Source organism: Mastacembelus armatus, chromosome 8, assembly GCF_900324485.2.
Source record: "Mastacembelus armatus chromosome 8, fMasArm1.2, whole genome shotgun sequence".
Classification (NCBI taxonomy): domain Eukaryota; kingdom Metazoa; phylum Chordata; class Actinopteri; order Synbranchiformes; family Mastacembelidae; genus Mastacembelus; species Mastacembelus armatus.
The window spans coordinates 22,421,526-22,444,887 of NC_046640.1; the positions used below are offsets into that span (position 1 = coordinate 22,421,526).

At 43.8% G+C, this 23,362-nt stretch overlaps 2 protein-coding genes across 5 annotated transcripts; one reads left to right on the forward strand and one right to left on the reverse strand.

Annotated features, from left to right (window-relative positions):
• The first annotated feature begins 5,038 nt into the window (after window positions 1-5,038).
• On the forward strand, window positions 5,039-9,291 carry LOC113140580 (zinc finger protein Gfi-1b-like). Of its 4 annotated transcripts, none has more exons than XM_026324477.2 (6): window positions 5,039-5,164; window positions 6,039-6,119; window positions 6,736-7,034; window positions 7,473-7,648; window positions 8,545-8,679; window positions 8,772-9,291. In XM_026324477.2, the coding sequence occupies exons 3-6, from the start codon at window positions 6,767-6,769 to the stop codon at window positions 9,252-9,254; spliced, it is 1,062 nt and encodes a 353-aa protein (XP_026180262.1). In that variant the 5' UTR covers window positions 5,039-5,164; window positions 6,039-6,119; window positions 6,736-6,766; the 3' UTR covers window positions 9,255-9,291. The 4 variants fall into 4 exon arrangements, with proteins under 4 accessions (XP_026180262.1, XP_026180261.1, XP_026180260.1 ...); XM_026324476.2 differs by having other exon boundaries at window positions 5,043-5,164; window positions 5,711-6,119; XM_026324478.2 differs by lacking the exon at window positions 5,039-5,164 and having other exon boundaries at window positions 5,586-6,119; window positions 8,772-8,937; window positions 9,015-9,291.
• A 524-nt stretch (window positions 9,292-9,815) lies between these two features.
• On the reverse strand, window positions 9,816-22,579 carry engl (endoglin, like). Its single transcript, XM_026324452.1, has 17 exons — window positions 22,268-22,579; window positions 18,914-19,026; window positions 18,273-18,439; window positions 17,972-18,109; window positions 17,695-17,869; window positions 17,222-17,393; window positions 16,995-17,139; window positions 15,793-15,985; window positions 15,358-15,512; window positions 14,666-14,821; window positions 13,413-13,496; window positions 12,840-13,094; window positions 12,233-12,682; window positions 11,810-11,951; window positions 11,641-11,742; window positions 11,291-11,408; window positions 9,816-10,362 (listed from the first exon to the last, which is right to left on the reverse strand). The coding sequence occupies exons 2-16, from the start codon at window positions 18,978-18,980 to the stop codon at window positions 11,293-11,295; spliced, it is 2,517 nt and encodes an 838-aa protein (XP_026180237.1). The 5' UTR covers window positions 18,981-19,026; window positions 22,268-22,579; the 3' UTR covers window positions 9,816-10,362; window positions 11,291-11,292.
• Between the last annotated feature and the right edge of the window lie 783 nt (window positions 22,580-23,362).

The following is a 23,362-nucleotide window of genomic DNA, read 5'->3' on the forward strand; positions in this document are numbered from 1 at the left end:
TGAACTCAGATTCTTGTAAAATGTGCAACATTAACACCAGCTGCCTAAAAATGTGCAGAGCTCTGAGCCTCCACAGACCTTTGAAGGTTCCTCTGGTCTCTGACACGTCAGCAACAGATCCTGAGTCCGGAAGCTGTGAGATGGGGGCTCCATGGATCCTGTCACAGCATCTCTTCCCCAGGAAAACAGCACACACACACACTCACACCTGGCCGTCCACGTGATGTAAAATAAAACATGGTTCATCAGGCCAGGCCTCCTCTTTCTACTGCTTCATGGCCCAGTTCTGATCCTAGTGGTGCAGTTTGTGCTACAGCGGCTCCTCTGCAGGATCAGACCTGATGCCTTCACTCCCCATGGGCACCAGTGAGCCTTGGACACCCATGACCTTTTCTCCGGTTCACCGATCGTCCTTCCTTGGACACTTTGGGTCAGTGCCGACCAAGTGCCGACCCCTGCCCTCTGGGAAGCTGCTCTGACCAGTCGTCCAGTGGGTTAAAACTGCTCAGATCCTTACGATGCACATTTTTCCTGCTTCCAACAACCAGTGTCCTGACCTCATACAGGTGTGACAGGAACGAGCTAATCAGTGTTAGTGACTTCACCTGCTGCTGCTTCAGTGCTGGTGCTGATGGGAGCATCATATAATGCAAAACTGTGTACATGTGTTTAGGCCTGTGGTTGCACACGGGGGCTCAGTGCATGCAGAAGCACTGATATAACAGCTGTAGGCAGCGCCTCTCTTGGGTACCATGTCATGTTGATGTTCTCACACCCTCTTACCTTTCTGTAACCTTGCATATACACTAATCTCCCGGAGTCGGCTGCCTGCGTGGGAGTGGGGATGTCCATCTTTTGGCTGAACTTCAGAAGTCGTCATCATCTTTACCAGCAGAAATATCTCCACCATTCAAGTCATTTTCACAGTCCTCCCTATGTGGGGCTGTGGCAGCTAAAACCACTGTGGGGACACATTATCTGACTTTTCTTTGATGGAAAACACTACAATTTGGTTTTAATCTGAATCTGTGATGTTTTCAATCTGACAGTAATTGATTGAAAAGAGTAGGAGGATGTGAGAAGCCGTAACATAGAAAGAAAAATACCTCAGCAAAATACTTGTTTCCTGTTCAGTGGGAGGCACAGGCCTAGTTGAGAGTGTTGTGGCTTAGCTTGTGTACACAACCCTGTGATATAGCATGATATTGAGAATAGGCAGAGTCCACAGTTCCCATGCATGAAGTAAATATAGATTTGCTGTTTAACCAACATGTACTGCAAAGCAGGTCTTTTTTTTTTTTCTCTTGTCACTGCTTTCGTTTATCATTTACTTTTAAAATCAAATTCTGAGGAAGAGATTACTCAAAAGACTGAGCACATTTAGAAACGTCAACCGCACTAAGCTTTTAGACACTTCTGATTCCTTTTCCTTCATCTCAGAAGGAAAAGAAAGTCCTGCACTATCCATAACCTTTGCTCTTTTGCCAATCAAAGTGAGAGAAAGTTGATAAGTGGTGAGGAAATGACTGTCAGGTGGGTGGGGGTAAACTGGTGACACAAAGGCAGAGAAGCAGTTGGCCGTGAGAAACTGGCAAGGATTCTAGTCGTCAGGTCCCCCGACTGACGAAGCTCCTGTAAGCCACCAGGCACCGCAGCTGCACAGTTAAACCCCGAAGAGCTGAGACTGCACACGCTCCAGTTCACTACATGTCATGATGCAATGTCAAGTGCTATTAAACAACTACAATGCAATGAACTGTTTATTTTAAATAGCTGGTGTCTGGACACCGCTGCACTGAGAGACGTTTCCAACTCACCAAAAAAAGATCTTGGAGTCTTGTCTACGTCAGAGGAATCAGAGGAGTTAGAAGATTTAAATTTAAATCCAATACAATCCTAAATTTGTTCAGGAAATGTTTTTACACAAAAAAAAAACAACACCCGTATAAACAACATATGCCAACCAAGTCTTATGTGATTATCTGTACAGCTCAAAACATAATTTGATTTGTAATTACCCTTTAATGGCCCCGGGTTACAGCTGTTTCCATTACTGATATAAAGCGAATGTTGACAAGATTAGTTAGATAAAAATCATTAATATCATTATAACAAAGAACGAGATTAAAGACATCACGGAACAGCTGAAGGAAAACAATAGGAAAATGAACTTTTGAATTCGCTCTCCCTTGTCTGCCTCCTCCTCCCTGAGTTTCAGGTTCCTAGAAAGGCAGTTTTCTACCACCATCAGGGGAACAAGAAGCCCCCGAACCCCCCAGAACAAATGAGGCACAAACCCACTGAAGCCACCAGCCCGTCTCAGCTCCCTGCGCCTTTCTCGTCTGCCTTCCCTAACAGCCCCTGGGAAAAGGCTGCAAGCCCCCCACCACATCAACCACAGAGCTGTGACATGCCTCTCTTCATGCACATCAAGGCAAACTCAGCTCCAGTTTATGTTGCTCACACCAGCAGCGAAATGTCTGCAGAAATGCAGCCACACTGAAAAATGTTTGGTTTCAATTCATTCGTGGTCCCTGATGATTTGATTTCAATCTGAGGTCAGATTCAGAACTCACTACTTGACAACAGATGTGTATTTGCAAAATACTTTTATCTCAGATCTTAAAGAAAGTCCTTGGTACTTTTTAGTGAGTGTGAAAGGAATAATCCACACTGTGCCATCCGAACAATCCTCATGTGCTTAGACGCTGGTGGCATTTCAGATTTTGAACGACTGAAACAGAAACCAGAGATGCATATTGCACCGGATCGCTCTGTGGATTTGCTAGTTCAAGGAGCATGTCATCTGCATATAGACGGATTCTGTTCTTTTTAAACCAGCTACGCTTCCCAGTATGACTGGTGCCTTTAGTCACCTGTACAACTGAATGCAATCCAACACAACAGCCCTGTAGTGTTAATAATTATTTTAATATTGTGCAGTTAAAGAGTAAATATGGGAGAAGAGCCAGATTCTTACTGTGTAATGTAAAAGAGAACTTGTATTTTTACCTTTAACACTCATTAACAGACATCACTGTAGTGTGTGAGGTGTGTGGGTGTCACACAACCACACACACTCCTGGGATTTATTCACTTCCTGATTATATCTTCACCTAAATGTATGATTTGAAATGCAGACGAGGTGAGAAACCAGACAGTGTTTTAGTAAATTCGCTCCTGATAGGCCTGTTCGCCCAGCAGGCACTGTATATACGCTGCGGTAGAAAACAGGAAGAAGTAGAATAGCTAGCAAATATTTCTTAAAATTTAACAAATTTACTTTTTTTTTTTTCTTCAATTACTCTGTTGTTTCATAATAATTAAATGCTTTTTTTCACTGTACCTACATTTGAGTACAAGTAGAAACCAGTAATGTGTCATCAGGATCTGATTCATACGGTACAAATTCAGTGTAAACTATGAGGTGTTTACAAAGTGTTACTGAGCTTTTCTCTCTTGCTCCAGCCTGTTACACGTGTTGTTAAGGTAAAAATGATTTGAAAGAGATTTGAGATTTGTGTTGCTTTCAGGTGAAGAGGAGCTGAACACTTCCCTGATTTCTGATCTGTTTTAAATCATATTTCCACTAGTGATCATTCCCTGTTCTTGTTTGGTTAATTATCCTGTTTTTCTCTCAGTTCAAGCTGATTCACGTCTGAATAAATTGTGTTTCCTGGTTATTTATTTCAACAGTGTGTGAAGATTCGTTATCATGGGAACTGTAGACTGTACAGGTACTGCGACCCTTTACTGCAGTAACAGCAGAAATACAACACAGTAAAACTTCTATGCTGGGTAGCTGATGTTAACTACTTTATATACTTCTAATTTGAAGTACTTTCCATACTGCTGGGTAGCTGACGTTGACTACCTTATATACTTCTAATTTGAAGTACTTTATATACCGCTGGGTAGCTGACGTTGACTACCTTATATACTTCTAATTTGAAGTACTTTATATACCGCTGGGTAGCTGACGTTAACTACTTTATATACTTCTAATTTGAAGTACTTTATATACCGCTGGGTAGCTGACGTTAACTACCTTATATACCTCTAATTTGAAGTACTTTATATACCGCTGGGTAGCTGACGTTGACTACCTTATATACTTCTAATTTGAAGTACTTTATATACCGCTGGGTAGCTGACGTTAACTACCTTATATACTTCTAATTTGAAGTACTTTATATACCGCTGGGTAGCTGACGTTGACTACCTTATATACTTCTAATTTGAAGTACTTTATATACCGCTGGGTAGCTGACGTTAACTACCTTATATACTTCTAATTTGAAGTACTTTATATACCGCTGGGTAGCTGACGTTAACTACCTTATATACTTCTAATTTGAAGTACTTTCCATACTGCTGGGTAGCTGACGTTAACTACCTTATATACCTCTAATTTGAAGTACTTTCCATACTGCTGGGTAGCTGACGTTAACTACCTTATATACTTCTAATTTGAAGTACTTTATATACTCCTGGGTAGCTGACATTAACTACCTTATATACTTCTAATTTGAAGTACTTTATATACTCCTGGGTAGCTGACGTTAACTACCTTATATACTTCTAATTTGAAGTACTTTCCATACTGCTGGGTATCTTGGGAATTTCCCCCCAGGGATCAATAAAGTCTGATGATCAGTCTGTATTTTGTTGGATCCATCTGATCCTGAAAAGGAACTAAAGTTATCAGATAAATGTAGAGCAGGAAAAAGTCCAAGGTTTGACTCTGACATGTAGTGAAGTCCAAGGATGAAGTAGTACAACATGGAAATACTAAAGTATTAATATTGTAGTATTACATAGTTACTTTCCATTATTTCCAGATCATGTGTAACTAGTTAGAAACACTGAAATGATCCAGGTCACTTCTGAAAAGGCTTCAAAATATTTATATATATAATAAAAGATGGACACTGGGACCCACAGGGCGGCTGCGTCTGCTCCCTGAGCCTGTGAAGTGTGAAGCTGCTCACTGTGCAGACGAGATGACGCAGAATGACTTTGTCTTCTGTCGGACGGGTGGAGTGAGTGGCAGTAAACACGTTCGGGCGGCTGCTTCAGCTCTTGTTAGGAAGAAGAAAGAGGAACTCTGCAGGTTGTATCAACAAGCCAGTGGCAGCACAATGACTCACCATGTCTTTACCAGGTTTTAACACTTATATCATTTTCCAATAAATGCTAAAGTTAGCACAGTGTTCACAGGGTCCTAGTTCTCATGGTTTGTATAAATATTTACTGATATTTTAGTTGTTATTAGGAGGATAATGAAGAGCAAGTATTCATAAATATTTATAATCATATAATCAAATGATTTAATGTTTTTCATGACTTGCAGATTATTTAACAGATTAAAAATTTCAGTAACTTATGTTAGTGTTTTGTTTTTAATATTACTTTATCAATAAAAGGTTAGAAAGGACTTATTATTACTGATTCTTATTGTAAACGGTTGAAATATGGAATCTAAGTTTGGACTTTTATTTTGAATAATCTAAGTTTGGACTTTCATTTTGAATAATCTAAGTTTGGACTTTTATTTTGAGTAATCTAAGTTTGGACTTTTGTTTTGAATAAATAAAAGCCTAGTGGGGCAGCTGCTAAAGCAGGTAATGTAGTGTAGTAAAGGTTCACATGTTCACATGGGAACACTGAGCTATTCAAAGTTTCCAAAGGATGCTTGGTGTATTTACAGGCTCACCCACATGAACACTCATCATCAGTCATTAGAGGTGAATCCAGCTCTGACACCGACACAACAAACAGGGTTTCATCTTGACTCTGGTATTGTGACTTTGATTCACGGTGGGTCCTGAACCTGACGTGCACCCAGGCTGCCGGGTTTTTATAGGCTTGTCGAAATAAATTTGAAAACCCAACAAACAAAAAGACGAGAATTTTAATATAGTTATCTTTGATTTTTGGGGATTTCAATGAAGCATTTTCTCCTCCCATACGTCCAGTCCCACAATCCTCAGCAGCCTTTCAAAATCAAATCAAATCTCACTGTGTCATGTCATCAGTCGAGGGGTGTGAGAAACAGAAAAGAGGACGCTGCAGCGAGGACACAAGAAACACTCAACATTCAGCTGCACGGTACAAAGGTAAGATCTGCGCTTCAGCTGGAAACTCACTGATGTGGTTTCCCCCAATTTATGTATTTATGTTTTGGATTTTTCATCTCTTTTGTGCCTGCAAGATGATCAAATAAATCAATCAGTCAATCTTCTGTTCAAGTTCAGGCTGTGAATGATGGTATTTTACAGAAGCAGCAGCAAAATCATTTTTACAGAAGATGAAAATCTCCACAAACGTCTGAAAAAGTGTAGGAAAATGTGTGGACTTGTCTGCAGTGTAGTTCATCCTGCTGACTTTTCTGATTTAATGTTCCAACCAACTCATATCAAATAATAATTTAATCGTTTCAGTCCTGTTAAATTTAGTTGATCTTGTTAATTGATACTAGACCATTCAAACGTGAAACCATTCTGCTGCTGATAAGCCAGTGTGCAGTCCAAATGTGGAAGGCAGACTACAGTGTCAGTTTATCTGCGTGCACCACAGTGGCAGCCCTGACACGGTGCAGGTGGCAGGTTGTATTTGTTAGGGAAACCTCAGGCTTTGGCATTGTAACTGAACATGCACCAACAGGTGTGTGACATCTGAGTGTGCGAGGCTCGGAAAGTGACATGAAAGAGTCGACTCTTCACACTCCTGCAGGTTTATTCTGCTGTATCTGCGGCACCCCACCATGCCACGCTCCTTCCTCGTCAAGAGTAAAAGGACTCATCTCCTCGGTCCCTGTAAGGACTCCTTCAGACGACAGTCCCAGCCCCAGGCACAAGCTGACCAGGCTGTGCAGCACGCCACGGGACAGGGCGGGAGGCGACCTGAAGATGCCATGCAGCCTTTGTCCCCTACGTTAGGGGCCAGAGACCTGCTGGCTGAAGCCTGCTCCCCATGGGACGAGATGGGAGCCCAGGTTAACTGTGTCCCCTCAGAGGATCCCTGGACTTCAGGTGCACAAAAGATTCTCTTGTATTGATTTTCTTTATTCTGTGACACTTAATTTGTGTAAATTTGAACCAGACATTATTTCTGCTCAAGCTCAGAAATAATGGAAGAGGCGGACTTTGGCTTTTTTACACAGCGTAGGCTCTTCTCAAAACACACAGAAGTGATTTTAAAAACTTTTTAAAATCAGGTAAAAATCCCGAGAGGTCAGCAGCCGCTGCAGACCCTTTCGACAACAGTGAGACAACTGTCAAAGTTAAGCTAATGAATAATAGTTTCTACCAACATGTGCAGTTTCTGCAGCAAAAAGGCCTTGGGGGTATTTTAGAGACTAAATATTCAGGATTTATTTTGCTGCCCTAACTGACACAGACGGCTCAAAGCTGCACAACAACCTGCTGCCTGTAAACTAAAGACGTGATCCTCACCCCCTCATCTTCCAGCTAAAGTCCCTGTGGGGAATGCAGCCGCCGGCCTGTCGGTGTCGCCCTGGTTGCTGGACAGACACCAGGCTTCTGACAGAGAGAAGGAACTGGAGAGACTGGTCTTCATGTTATTAAACCACACGTCACACACCGACCTCAAATCCCCAGTCAGCGAGTGTCCGCTCTGTGAAAAGGTAGGACGCCTGCAGATTTTCCTTACCGCCTCTGTCTTTAGCAGGAAACCAGAGCAAATCCCGCTAAAATAAAAGCAACCGGCACGACACAGGACCTGGCAACCTGTCAGAGAGTGGGCTGGGGCGTGAAATTAGACAAGGACAGAAATTTTTCTATTGGTCACAGAACAAAGAGTCTGCATCTTCATTTCTGCCTCAGTAAAACTGGGAAATAAAAGTGAAATCTTTGACCTCCAGCTGTTGGTGGAAATTTAAAAAATGTGATTATTGACAAGATATTGTAACATGATCATTTTTATTGATTATAATGTTAACAACAGTTATTATTTAATTACGTTTCTATTCATTGGTGCCTTGTTTTCACTCCAACATCTGCATTTCACTTTTAACTAAAATATGAAGCAAAAACAAAGAGTCCCTGATTTTAAATCAGTCTGACTGAAATTGGAGTTTTAATTCTGATATCCATCTGCAACTATCCAAAACTTATTTTTAATGAATTAGTTAATTAATCAATCAAGCTCTTCTGTTAAAGGACTAGCTTGACATTTTTTAATTTGCTTTCTAGCACACTCTGGCTAGCCTGTTAGCTTAGCATAGCACAAAGACTGTAGATAGAAATCAAGTCATCACATGCTAATTACTGAGCTTGACAGTGTCTGTGCTAAGCTAAGTGGCTGCTATAGGTTCATGCTTCTCATTTAGCTGCACAGCAAAGTTAATCATTTTATTTCAGCTCAGGTTTAAATATCTTTTATCTCGTGGCTCTTTGTTACAGCATCATTTTCAGTTTCTCTCTTTATTTTAGTACTTCAGCTCTTTTTTTATAAATGAAATTCTTATTATTTCTCAAAGTGTTGAACTATTTCATTCCCTGTGCCCTTTTTCTCTCCCAGTCTCTCTCAGAGATCCTAATTTCGGGAAGAGGCCACAGCGGCGTCTCTGTCCCACTGACAAGATTCTTGACGTCCACAGACGCGCCCCCCCTGCCCTTCGGCTTCAGAGCTGCAGGCAGCTACAGCAGAGCTAAGGTCTGTTTGTTTGGTCGTTTTCTCTCTCGTGACTCACGCGGAGCAGGGAGCGCTGTTCTCATGTCCATGTGCTGCTGTGTGTGCATGTCCAGGAGCGGAGCTTTGGCTGCAAGGTGTGCGGAAAGGTGTTCAAGCGCTCGTCCACCCTGTCCACGCACCTGCTCATCCACTCGGACACCCGGCCCTACCCCTGCCAGTACTGTGGCAAACGCTTCCACCAGAAATCAGACATGAAGAAACACACCTTCATCCACACAGGTGAGTCAGTAGGTCACCTGACAGAGGCTCAGGAAACGGCGTGTCGGGCCTTACGTCCTCACTCTGCTCCTCCTCAGGTGAGAAACCACACGTGTGCAAGGTGTGTGGTAAAGGATTCAGCCAGAGCTCCAACCTCATCACCCACAGCCGAAAGCACAGCAGCTACCGGCCCTTCAGCTGCCCCCGCTGTCAGCACAGCTTCCAGCGCAGGGTTGACCTACAGCGCCACCAAGAGACGCAGTGTGGATATGGAAACATGTTCACTCACACCTGAGTCTTCCATCTTTCACTGCTGCCCACAAATGTGCATTAAGTGAGAAGCTGAATAAAACAGGACTGGCTTTGCTTAAACAACATGTGTTGTGTTTTTTTATCCTAAATAAATAATTGGATTCTTCTGCCAGTGTCCAGGCAGCAACATCATCCAGCCGCTTCACAAACTTATTGTCCTCGGAAAGTTGTGCGAGTGTGTGTGTCTGTGTGTGTCTGTGTGATTCAGCCTTTACCGAACGGAGGAGGCTTCCTGCGACTCTGCAGCAGCTGAGCCCCCGACAGACCACATCCAATCACAGGATATGAAATTAGTTTCTAAAAATAAAAGTTTGAAAACACACAACACAAGAGACGTTTGCAGCACGTTTGGCAGATTAGAGTGACTGTGTGTGTAACATAAAAACATATTTAGCAGCTCAGTTCACGTCAAATCCACTGAGCAATTTCAAACAGATTATTTTGGTTTTACAATGTGACTCTAAAAGCCGAGGCCTGAATCTTTGGGCCTCCCATTGTTGGTGAGGAAGAAACACGTTGGGGGCCAAAAGAGCAAACACAAACACACTAATGTTCTTTTAAGGTGACACCAGAGTGAAAGACTCAGCTTGGACTGCGAGCTCTTTTTAATTCGACTTATTTGCCACATAAACACAGAAGAAGTCACATAAATGTGGGTTTAACATCCAGCTGACTCACAGTTACACAGTGAACATGACTCCACAACACGGAGTCTTAACGACACACACGGTTCCCTCTCCGATCATCTTTGACACCGTGTTCTGCCTCTAAAAGCGATGATGATGATGATGATGATGATGATGATGATGCGGTTTCTGTTTCTGAGTCACCCCAAAGTACAGATCCTGCTGAATCCAGAAAACATCACATTCACTGCTGCTTCTGAAATGACTCGAAGCAGAATGACCTGCAGCACCAAACACACAGCGTTTCACTTTGAATCAGACATCGGACTCGTCACATCGCGGCGGTGGGTTCACAAGGCTTCAGTCCTCTCACGATTCTGCTGCACAGCGATGAACGAACTGCACGAACGTGGCACTGCACACACTCACGAGCAGCTGTGCCCGCTCACACACAAGCTGTTAGAGGCTCTGTCCCAGTTCCCCTTTCTCAGATTTGCAGGAGGAAATCCTGAGAAAGAGATAAAAGAGTAAAACTGTTCAGAGCGTATCAGGGCTGAAATCTGCAGGTGCTAACCTGATATCGACATGTTTTCTGAAACTGGCGGCACTTCTAACCACCGCGAGTTTATTTTAAATACACAGCATTATCATTAGCTGCGCTCTGCGCCGCCCAGCTGGAATAACTGGTGCAGTTTCACGCCGCAGCTTTATGAAAATATGTCTTTATCACATCTTTGTGTACGAGCCCAGAACTAATGCACTCAGAGTAAGAAACGTATGTTTTTTAGATCAGACATAATCCTGGTCTCCTTTGAAAGGAAACTCTAGACTCTAGAACAAAATGTCTGAAAAGTTGCAGAAACACAAACAGGCCTGTAAAAACCTTTAGTGTGAAGAACAGCTTGAAGCCACATGTCTGAAAAGACTCTGTGTCTCGGTTGTTGTTCTGCATTGTTCAGAAGAATAAACAGAACCTGGAGACCAGAACAAAGTCATGATGTTCTCCTACACCACACCGGTCAAGTGAAGGCAGCGAAGACGCCTGTAAGCTCGTAAACATGGATGTACACGACGCAGCAGGTCAAACTCTTCAGAGGTCACTTTGCAAATGTTTTAGGAGGCCAAGGATCCACAGTGACACTGGACATAAAAATGAAAACCAGCTCCAGACTTTGCTGGAACCAGAGACCAGTGGACTCTTTGTTCCTTCAGACCCTGTAAACAGTGTTGGCCGTTCTCAGAGTCTGGAGCTGGTTTTTGGAAACAGACGGGTCTCCCATTGTTGGTGAGGAAGAACCATGTGAGCCAGGTCAGCGGTGTGGCTCCCTGCAGTGTTTTTAATAGTTTTTGGACAACAATGGAGGTCTACGGCACAGACCAACACATTAAATCAACAGCCTCAGCCTTTAAATGACCGAGTTCACCCAGGGCCTTACCTCTACACTGAGCTGGAGGATGGATCAGATTGTGGGGACGGACTCCAGATGTTGTGGCCTCCGTGGGTCTGGTCTGTTAAATGACTTTGGTCTCCTCCAAGTGATGCTGGACGTCCCCCTTCAGTAAACCCAGGGATAATCAGTGCCTTTGTAATGTCTCCTCAGAACCACAGATTGTGATGAATAATGTTTATGTGGAACCTGCAGCATCATCATTGAGGTTCTCATTGATTACAATTGATCCCAAAGGAAACATCAATACCTGCAGCACATCTCATGGCACAGTGTGGACCAAACTGCTGACCCAGACACACACATCATGTGTGTCACTCATCCTGTGGTCTGGTTACCTGTATGATTGTAGATGCACCACAGTCCACCCATCAGACCGATGCCCATCACAAAGGCAGCGAACACAATCCCCATCACTGGTCCCATCTCCAGCACAGAGCCTGGAGGCAGAGACAGTTGGTCAAACAGGATCACAGCAACACTGGAAAATCACCAGGTGCTACTCACTGCTGTCTGGGTTCGGACCGATCTGTGGTGACACACTCAGTCTCTTGGTTCTTGGGCCAGCAGGGGGTCTGGGCACTTTGGGTGCCAGAGAGGTGATGGACCTGGTGACCACCATGGGCCTGGACAGGTTCCTGATCTCACACTGAGATGAGAACACGGGACAGGTGTTAATAACCACCTTACAGTTCTACAGCAGATGCAGTTTGTGTAAAGTCCTAACAAGCTGCAGCCAGGGGGCGCTACAGCACTCACCCACAGGAGAAAGCTGAACCTGTTGATTTGGGCCTGAACTATCAGCCAAACTCTTGACAACAAACAAATATACAGTATGTTGTAAAATCTCCAACTACTGCTTTATCATTTTATGACTACATTTGTACTGTGCTATGAAACATGGCCCCATGGTGCTATCGGGTTCTGTACCTGATGTCTCGGGGACTTAAAAACAAGCGGTGGAATACGTCGTCCGTCCTGACAGTCCTTCGTCTCAGGTTCCTTCATGGATTTCCCCCTTGTTGAGTCAGACCCACACAGCTGCAGGCTGCAGTGCAGAAACTGCATGGAGTCATTATAAACCGGCCGCAGGATAAAACTGAATCTCAGACGCTGGACCTGGACCTCCTCAACAGCTGCCACTTCTGGTTTGTGTCGACGCTGCACATCATCTTCCTCTTTCTCTTCTCTTTGCTCTTCCAGGTCGCCTTCACCTTCAGCCTCTTCATTGTTTTTCGGTGCTGTGAGGGTCAGTGACGGGTCTGAGGAACAGCCCTCGCTCATCACAGACCAGAAAGGAGATTTTTTGGGGTCTGACAGAGGAGATACCACACATGACCTCACCTCCACGACATCAGTGAGGAGCCCTTTGGCTGAAATCTGCAGTAGAACAGGCATCAACACAATGAATGAAATGTTTCTCATGAACAGGACTAAGGAAATATAAGGATGAACTGGTGAGGCATCAGCTTCGAGGGCCTCAGCATAGTCCATTAAAATGATAAACAGGTGAAGACAAACAGTGAAACACACAGACCTCGGCATAGACCCGATGGTCTGCAGTGACGACACAGGGGCCGATCCGTCTCTGCTCATAGTCCTCAGCGACAAAAAGCTTCAAAAGCAAAACGGGCTTTGATCCTTGCCTGTGGCCTGGGGGCTGGTGAAATTCTGAATTGGGATTTGGAACCTCAGGCCCCCAAGGAACCAGTCCCACCTGAACAGGGTTTGCCTCATCAATATTATCAGCCGCTGGGCCAGGAGGGCTGGGGACTGCCATCCAACAGCTAAACTGAGAGGAAAAACAGAAGCTTGATTGTAAATCTACAGCAGAAAGTATTCAAAATGATTCACTTAATGCAAACTTTACTGAGTGATAGATTTTATTTAAATAGAAAAGTAAACAGGAAGTAACTGAGCTTGGAGTTTGGCGCCACCTGGAGGGATTTAAGGACTTTTCACTTCATTTAGTAAAGACTGATGGACAAATATAAAAATGATATCCAACTATATCCATAACAAAATAATGTGCAAAAAGTGATGTGGTCTCTGAAGCTGCTATAAGCCGCATTTAGAACCGCGCAAACACAGACATACACAGATATCTCACCTGTATGCTCAGTGGACTTCTGGACTTCTTCTCCGTCTCACTGAGCGCCAGAATACTCTGAGGTTGGTCTCTCCATAGTAACACCTGGTGGGAGACGAGAAACAGAAGGATGAACTGTGTGTGGGGTCGTTACTGTAAAACACTGAGCAGGTTCAGTTTTAAAGTCATCACTTACAAACTATAGAAATATTCGTCTTTACGCTGATGACACCCAGCTGTACGTATCAAACAGTCCTCTCATTAACTGCCCTGACTAGTTTCAGTTCCAACAGCTTCTTGCAACTATTTGACAATAAATCAGAGCTCAAAGTACCAGTTCAGCCAAGTCCACATAGGTCGTCCAACTTCCAGGCTGTGAAAAACCTCAGGCTGGATATCTTCTTGACATAAGATTTGATGTTGAGGAAGAACAGTCCTCACATTTCTTCACGTAGGAAAACAAGATGACATCTGATGACTTGCACTTAATGCAGCAACTATGATTTTAAAGAAAGTGTGAGCACATCAGCTCTGTCCTGCGTCTGCTAGCCACGAGCTAACACAGGCATTTTCAGGCAAACTTTCAGCTTGCTAATAGTGAAATAATTCAGTGTCAATGTGGTTTAACACTTTATTTTGTATATTAAGTATTATCTTTGTTTTTGTACACACATAATGATCATTTTGTGCTTTGTGTGGTTCTCCACAAACTGTTAATATAATTGAAATTAATATTTCACATAAAAGATTGTTACTGTTTCCATTCAGTGTTTGATCACACACACCTTTGTCCTGTTTTCTCTGCATCATCCTTCCTTCCAATTTTCTGCCAACAGTGAATGTGATTTTCTCTCACTTAATTTGCCTCTATGCTTACATGCCCATATTTAGGCCTTAACTGAGCACTGTTCTGGTCAGGATGTTCTGGGTCACAAGTCTTACCAGAGACCACTTCCACTTACCACAATTTCAAGTATCTATTATGTGCCACTGGTTTTTGGTTTTACCCCCACCTCATAGGGTTTGACCTCAGTTTGAGTTCCGGCCTGTGCTCTAAAAGCTTCACATATTTAGCTTGTGCTGTTTTTTCTTTCATCACTCGAATGTTCTCTGCCTCTGCCTAATATCCACAATAATGGCAAATGTCATGAAACTCCCAAAACGAACTCTTTGAGTCTTAATTAAGGCAGAAAATCCATAATGGAAGGAGATACAGAATTCACCCCACAGGATTTAAGAGACAGCTGCCTTTCTTTCTAAACCTCTTATCTCACCATGTTTTTGTACTGCACCCCTCTGGGTCGTCCCAGGAGCACAGCCTCAGTCCCACAGGAAATGACCGGGAACACCAACAGGAAATGACTCCCGTTGGTCTGAGCCTGGCACGTCGGGTCCTGCAGAGTCACGGCAGCCACTGGGACAGGCCAGCCCTGAAGCAGAGAACTGAGGTCAAATCACTAAAGCCCTGCAGCCGTAGTTGGTCAAACAATCAGAAGTATGGTTAGAAATTACCAGACAGAACTGTCGGACACAGCAGGATGTGTACTTCAGCACATGCACCATGGTGAAATACACCAAAAATGGATCTAATCTGCAACTACAAGGACGCTGGAAGATATTTTAAAAACCTTTTTTTTTTTTGCTATGTACACAAACAGCATTCATTTGGAGTGCCGTTTCTGACCACGTGAGGCCTTCGTCCTACTGAACTCCTGATTGGATGGCTAAGTACTTAATCAGTAGGTTTCTGTTTTTGCTGGGAACAGCTGTATCTTGATGAGCAGTTTGGACCTGAGCGAACATTTTCTGCAGGTTCGTTAATGTAACGACTCATTAATACGCTGCACAAACTGGTCCTAGACGCTGAGTTTGAAGCCTTTATGACAAATTGGCCTGTTTTACCTTTTGTTTGCTAACAGACGTGTTTCTGTGCATATCACAGTTTCTACTGCTCAGGTATGAAGACCTGCAGGATGTGCTGGTCCACGGTCACGTTGAGGAGTCCGTCTTCACACTGCACCGTGAAACTCTCTCGGCCTCCACCGTTCAGCCACTGCCTCAGCGTGCTCTCCTCCACCCAGGGAGGCCTCAGCACCAGCGGCTTCACCACTGCAGCCACATCTGCAGCACAGATACACATTTTAAACACTCACACTTCACCCAGCATCACCCAGCACCACCCGGCATCACCCAACACCACCCAACACCACCCAGCACCACCTGGCATCACCCAACACCACCCAGCACCACCCAGCACCACCCGGCATCACCCAACACCACCCAGCATCCCCCACACCAACCGGCACCACCCAGCATCTACTCCAAATAAACCACATAAAGAGGAAACCCTGTAAAGTGGATTCTGCACAGGCCACTGTAAACAGACACACGGGGTCCTGACCTGTCCCGCCCCCAGTCAGCTGGACCACAAACCGATTGGCCAGGTCAGCCTCAGTGTATGACGTCACTGTGGTGAAGCCATTCTCGTTGGCCCAGACACGCAGGTCCAAGATGGTGGACAGGTCCGAGTCAAGTGTACTGGACAGGGTCAGGTTGGGCTCAGGGGGGTAGGGTGGGGATACACTGTTGGAGGACTACAGAGAGAGAGAGACTACATCCACACCTTAGCAAGTACACAGTGAGAGTACTATCAAGTGTTAAAACCAGTTTTTAAAGGGTAAAGCTGAAATTACATGATAGTTTTGTCAGCAAATCCCCTTAAACAACAATCTGTTGTCTGTGTCTCAGGACTTTCTGAGAGTCGTGCACTGAAGATGTGAAGCTGCAAAAACAGAGGCAAATATCCATTTTGATTTTTAAAGGGCTCAGTAATTTCCTAAAGCAGCTGCTCACTGCAGCTTTTAGCAAACGCCACTCTACCATCAGTACTTTGGGTGTTTGTTGGGGACTAGTTTCAGCTGTGGATTGATACATATTTGGTGTGCTGAAAAGTATTTACGTCAGCAGAGCGACATCCGTGGCACCGACTCAAAATCAACAACAGTGTGGGCAGTCTGGAGCACAGCGGAGCTCCTGGACAGCTTCCACTGGGACCGGTTGCTGCATGTTTTCCTCGTGGAGCCAGGACCTTCCCCACCTGGAGTTCAGGGTGTTGCCTTTGAGCACCAGCTCAGTGAAAACCTGCTGCTGCTGAACTGCTAAATGTTCACACACGATGTTGTGTAAAGTAAAGTCAACTTCACCTGATGGAGGAAACACTGAAAATCCTCCAGAGCCCCAGTCTGACAGCTGATCAGCGTGTACCGATTTAATGCCAACACCAGGTCAGCTCAACGGGCAGGTGTCAGAATCACATGACGTTAAACATCATGAAACAGAGAAAGTCCTGAACCACAGACAGTCACGATTCACTGTGTTTCCACAGAAGGTTTCTGAATGGGAACCAGTTTATGGCGCTGGTGTCAGTCTGCAGCCTGGTTGATGAGTCAAAATACGTGTGACGGGGACCACTTCATCTGGTTTGGTCTTTTCATTAGATTTGTTGGCAGTCAGAAAACCATGGGAGCCTTAACCTGTCAGGGCGGGTTCTTTAAGAACAAACCTAAAGCAGGTGTTGCACAAAAACCAGAAGACAGCTCTTACATAAACAGAGATATGACCCCGGACGCCACGAGCAACGATGGCCCAGTTGACCGGCACCGAGCTGCTGAGAATCAGCACCACATTCTGTCCCTTTGGGCCGAACACCGGCGGCACAAGAGAGACAATCACCTCCACCTGCAGAGAGCTGGAGAAGCCAAAGAGAGAAAACAGGACTGACTTCACGCTGCTGAACCAGGGCGGCCACCTGTGCTCTGTCCAGGACTCACCCACAGAGGCCGGAGCCCGCCGAATGCAGCTTGATCAAGTGGACTTCAGGGCTGATCCCGCCGGCCGGAGCGAGCACACAGCCCTGCATTTCCTGTGGCTGCAGGTCAGAGGTCATGTAGTTGTGAGACAGGAACATGGACTGCAGCTGGCACACAGCAGGCAGCGTCGGATCTGTGATGTGGACACAAAGCAAGGGCTTTTATTTTGAAAGGGAAGTCAGCTTCACAAGGTGTTTGTTCAGAAACGGCTTCGACCTCAGACCAGTGCCAGTGTGGTGCACAGACCTTTAGCTTTTACACCCACAGGCAAAGATAATACGTCTCTTTCTATGTCATGGTTCTGTTAGTAACGGTACACCTGTGTCATCATCTCCACAGCATTAAGAATAAAACCCAGACGTCTGTATATCTGTCACTAATCCTGCGTGTAAACCTGCCCCTGGTGTCACGGGGACGGGTTCCTGCTGGCTCACCCTCGCCCAGCCGGACGTACACGTGATTGCCGTGCTCGGTGTGTGTCAGAGAGGAGAGGCTGCCCTGGTGTTTCAGAGCCCAGCGGAGCAGCGCACGAGGGCGGAAAGGTAGAAAGTGCAGGGTTTGGACGTGCGGACGCAGGGAGTGGGACTCCACGCTGGAGTTTGAGGACACCTGGTGGAGGAGGGCGAAGAGGAAAAGCACAGCAGGTAATTTAAATACGGAGTGAACCAGTGACAGCGAGGATGACGCAGACACCCTCCCGCCCTGACTGACCTGCACCAGCACAGGGAAGCTGGGGGGCAGCCTCTCGGCCTCCAGCAACCAGCTGACGGGCAGCTTGGAGCTGAGCAGCAGGTGCAGGACTCTGGGAGGAGAGGCGGACAGAGACAGAGGCTTCAGCAGCACCGTGACCTACAGGCCGGACAGGGGTGAAGGTTTAGTCTTTCATGAAGCCATGAAACTGGTCAAAAATACATGGAAATAAATCAAAACACTGGAGGCCTACGGCACAGACCAATAAGCTAAAATGGTTTCTGGATTCACACACATCCTTTAAGGTTCTGGGACTCTGTACCTTGTTTCCAGGGCTGTTTGTAGATCTCCCCACTGCGATCACATGAGTTTCTTTGTTCCCACGTTCCCTAGCAGCACAGCCCGGACCAGCCTCGAAACGCTCCAGCAGACCCCGAACAGGGTGTGGCGCCCCCACTGGGGTCGAACATGGTGCCCCTTCACTTTGAGCTGAGGAGGAACAGACACACTGTGACTGGGAGGACGTAAAAAGGATAGGTACTTTTAGTCCATCAGGGATGGGACAAACTGAAGGTAGCTGACCCACAAATATGGGTCAGCATGGTCCGATAGTCGATATCATGAGGGGCCAATACGGTGACAAAGTGGTGGCATGCCTACAAACATGGCTCATCACTATTTGCTGTTTCTCATTTTGATTTTAGCTTTTGTGTTTTTAACTTGACTTTTATTTCTGTAAAGCACTTTGAATTACTCTGTGTATGAATTGTGCTACATAAATAAACTTGCCTAGGCCCAGACTGAATTCCCCAGTGGAAAATTTGCCAGAACAAACTATGCAACAATTTTCACTTTCGTTCTGATGCTGGCGCCCGAGGAAACGTCTCATCTGATAACTGCATTGTTTTTACTGGGCTCAGGATAAACTGCTGCTGAAGAGCCACAGGGTCCAGATGTTCTTACCGACTGGTTTCCTCCAGAGCAAAAGCAGACAGACAACAGTCCATCCAAACCTGGACACCGAAGCCATCGTTTCACTGCTGGACTGGTTTAGTGTGACGACCCCTCACGGCATCCTGGGGGACAGAAACAGACTGTAAGACTGTAAGAAAGACTGCCCTGTATGTTCAGGGCCATTATGGCACCAGCTGGTCCACAGTGATTCCAAAATAATAGTAATCTGAGTTATCACAGTTCTGGTCCAAACCCAGAAACAGCTCCAACCATTAATCAATTAGCTGCTGAGAGTTTATCAGAAACTGCTTTAACTGGGATTAAACCCAAACAACGAAACACATTTTAAGGCTCCAGTTCTCTGAGGGCGACGGTTCCTCACTCAGCAGATTTTAAATCAACCTGTTTGCTGTTTTCTGACATTTCACAGGTGAAATTCTATGAATGAATGAATAAAGACACAAGGCAAATTAATTTATACCTGAAATTTGAAACCTTGGACTTTTTCCTGCTCTACATTTATCTGATAACTTTAGTTTCTTTTCAGAATCAGATGGATCCAACAAAATACAGACTGATCATCAAACTTTATTGATCCCTGGGGGGAAATTCCCAAGATACCCAGCAGTATGGAAAGTACTTCAAATTAGAAGTATATAAGGTAGTTAACGTCAGCTACCCAGCGGTATATAAAGTACTTCAAATTAGAAGTATATAAGGTAGTTAACGTCAGCTACCCAGCGGTATATAAAGTACTTCAAATTAGAAGTATATAAGGTAGTTAACGTCAGCTACCCAGCAGTATATAAAGTACTTCAAATTAGAAGTATATAAGGTAGTTAACGTCAGATACCCAGCAGTATATAAAGTACTTCAAATTAGAAGTATATAAGGTAGTTAACGTCAGATACCCAGCAGTATATAAAGTACTTCAAATTAGAAGTATATAAGGTAGTTAACGTCAGCTACCCAGCGGTATATAAAGTACTTCAAATTAGAAGTATATAAGGTAGTTAACGTCAGCTACCCAGCAGTATATAAAGTACTTCAAATTAGAAGTATATAAGGTAGTTAACGTCAGCTACCCAGCAGTATATAAAGTACTTCAAATTAGAAGTATATAAGGTAGTTAACGTCAGCTACCCAGCAGTATGGAAAGTACTTCAAATTAGAAGTATATAAGGTAGTTAACGTCAGCTACCCAGCAGTATGGAAAGTACTTCAAATTAGAAGTATATAAGGTAGTTAACGTCAGCTACCCAGCGGTATATAAAGTACTTCAAATTAGAAGTATATAAGGTAGTTAACGTCAGCTACCCAGCGGTATATAAAGTACTTCAAATTAGAAGTATATAAGGTAGGTAACAACAAATACCAAGCAGTATATAAAGTACTTCAAATTAGAAGTATATAAGGTAGTTAACGTCAGCTACCCAGCAGTATGGAAAGTACTTCAAATTAGAAGTATATAAGGTAGTTAACAACAAATACCAAGCAGTATATAAAGTACTTCAAATTAGAAGTATATAAGTTAGTTAACGTCAGCTACCAAGCAGTATATAAAGTACTTCAAATTAGAAGTATATAAGGTAGTTAACAACAAATACCAAGCAGTATATAAAGTACTTCAAATTAGAAGTATATAAGGTAGTTAACGTCAGCTACCAAGCAGTATATAAAGTACTTCAAATTAGAAGTATATAAGGTAGTTAACAACAAATACCAAGCAGTATATAAAGTACTTCAAATTAGAAGTATATAAGGTAGTTAACGTCAGCTACCAAGCAGTATATAAAGTACTTCAAATTAGAAGTATATAAGGTAGTTAACAACAAATACCAAGCAGTATATAAAGTACTTCAAATTAGAAGTATATAAGGTAGTTAACGTCAGCTACCCAGCGGTATATAAAGTACTTCAAATTAGAAGTATCTAAGGTAGTCAGCTACCCAGCGGTATATAAAGTACTTCAAATTAGAAGTATCTAAGGTAGTCAGCTACCCAGCGGTATATAAAGTACTTCAAATTAGAAGTATATAAGGTAGTTAACAACAAATACCCAGCAGTATATAAAGTACTTCAAATTAGAAGTATATAAGGTAGTTAACATCAGCTACCCAGCAGTATATAAAGTACTTCAAATTAGAAGTATATAAGGTAGTTAACATCAGCTACCCAGCGGTATATAAAGTACTTCAAATTAGAAGTATATAAGGTAGTTAACGTCAGATACCCAGCAGTATATAAAGTACTTCAAATTAGAAGTATATAAGGTAGTTAACATCAGCTACCCAGCAGTATATAAAGTACTTCAAATTAGAAGTATATAAGGTAGTTAACGTCAGCTACCCAGCGGTATATAAAGTACTTCAAATTAGAAGTATCTAAGGTAGTCAGCTACCCAGCGGTATATAAAGTACTTCAAATTAGAAGTATATAAGGTAGTTAACAACAAATACCCAGCAGTATATAAAGTACTTCAAATTAGAAGTATATAAGGTAGTTAACATCAGCTACCCAGCGGTATATAAAGTACTTCAAATTAGAAGTATATAAGGTAGTTAACGTCAGATACCCAGCAGTATATAAAGTACTTCAAATTAGAAGTATATAAGGTAGTTAACATCAGCTACCCAGCAGTATATAAAGTACTTCAAATTAGAAGTATATAAGGTAGTTAACGTCAGCTACCCAGCGGTATATAAAGTACTTCAAATTAGAAGTATCTAAGGTAGTCAGCTACCCAGCGGTATATAAAGTACTTCAAATTAGAAGTATATAAGGTAGTTAACAACAAATACCCAGCAGTATATAAAGTACTTCAAATTAGAAGTATATAAGGTAGTTAACATCAGCTACCCAGCAGTATATAAAGTACTTCAAATTAGAAGTATATAAGGTAGTTAACATCAGCTACCCAGCGGTATATAAAGTACTTCAAATTAGAAGTATATAAGGTAGTTAACATCAGCTACCCAGCGGTATATAAAGTACTTCAAATTAGAAGTATATAAGGTAGTTAACATCAGCTACCCAGCGGTATATAAAGTACTTCAAATTAGAAGTATATAAGGTAGTTAACATCAGCTACCCAGCAGTATATAAAGTACTTCAAATTAGAAGTATATAAGGTAGTTAACGTCAGCTACCCAGCGGTATATAAAGTACTTCAAATTAGAAGTATATAAGGTAGTTAACGTCAGCTACCCAGCAGTATATAAAGTACTTCAAATCAGAAGTATATAAGGTATAAGTTACTCTGTAGTATTAGTACAGTTACTGCAGTAACTGTCACGTGATAAGTGTCCTCCTGTAATGAATAAATATCAAACATTTTCTAAACAGAGAAAAAACTGAACTCACCGGCGGATCCAGCTGCGGATCCAGCTGCTGTGTCTGGCTTCTCTGGATTCACAACTCGACTCCCCCCCCAGGTCTGCCCATCGCCTAAACACCCCCCCTCCCGATCCAGCTGCGGGGCGGACTTGTCGGTGTGGTGGGGCGGGGTTCGAGTCCCACAGTCGAGCCGGACTGAGGTGGGGGGGGCACAGAGAGGATTAAAGGGGAGGGGCTGCAGGATGGTGTGACAGAGTGGAGAGAGAGACGGACAGAAGAGGAATAAAAGGCTGAGGAGACGTCTCCAACGTGGGAGGAGGGACGAGGAGGAGGAGGGTGGGGCTCAGGAGTTTGACTGACAGGTGGAGAAGCGCGCACACACACACACACACACACACACACACACACACACACACACACACACACACACACACACACAGTCTAATCCAGCAGTGAACAGCATTAACAACAGATGGTTCTGTTATTTTCCCTGATCTATGAAAATGGAGTGGACAAAATAACAGAAACACCTGGTTAACCGGACCTGGGTCAGGGAGGAGACCAAGAAGCCAACAGTTCCTCTGAGTTGCAGAATCACCTGCACAGATGCCGAAGCTGCCACCTCAGAGCAGGCCTGAATTTTTTTATTCTGCATTTTAATTAATATGCACATTTATAAAATCATATTGGACTTTGTCATCATGGGTCAGATTATTGATCTTAAATTCTAACAAGCTTGTCAAACACCTGTCAGGGTCACAGGGTTGAGGTTGCATTGTGGGAACCGTAGGATCGTTGTAGTTGGACCCATAGAAAGCCTATAGGACCTGAGTTTGGACCAGTCTGTTCAAGAACCATCTATACAGTTTGTGTTTGTAACCAGGTCCATGCATGAACCAGCTGCCCTCGACTCATCTCCACTGTGTGGTTCTGAGAAATCACTGCCTGGGGGGTGGGGGGTCAGTTTAAGTCAGCACAGTGGAGAAGTGGTTAGCACTGTTGCCTCACAGCAAGAAGGTTCCTGGTTTGAAACCAATCAGGGGCCTTTCTGTGTGAGGTTGTTTGTCTCTATGTGGCCCTGTGATGGACTGTCCAGGTGGACCCCTGCCTTTCACCCAAAGA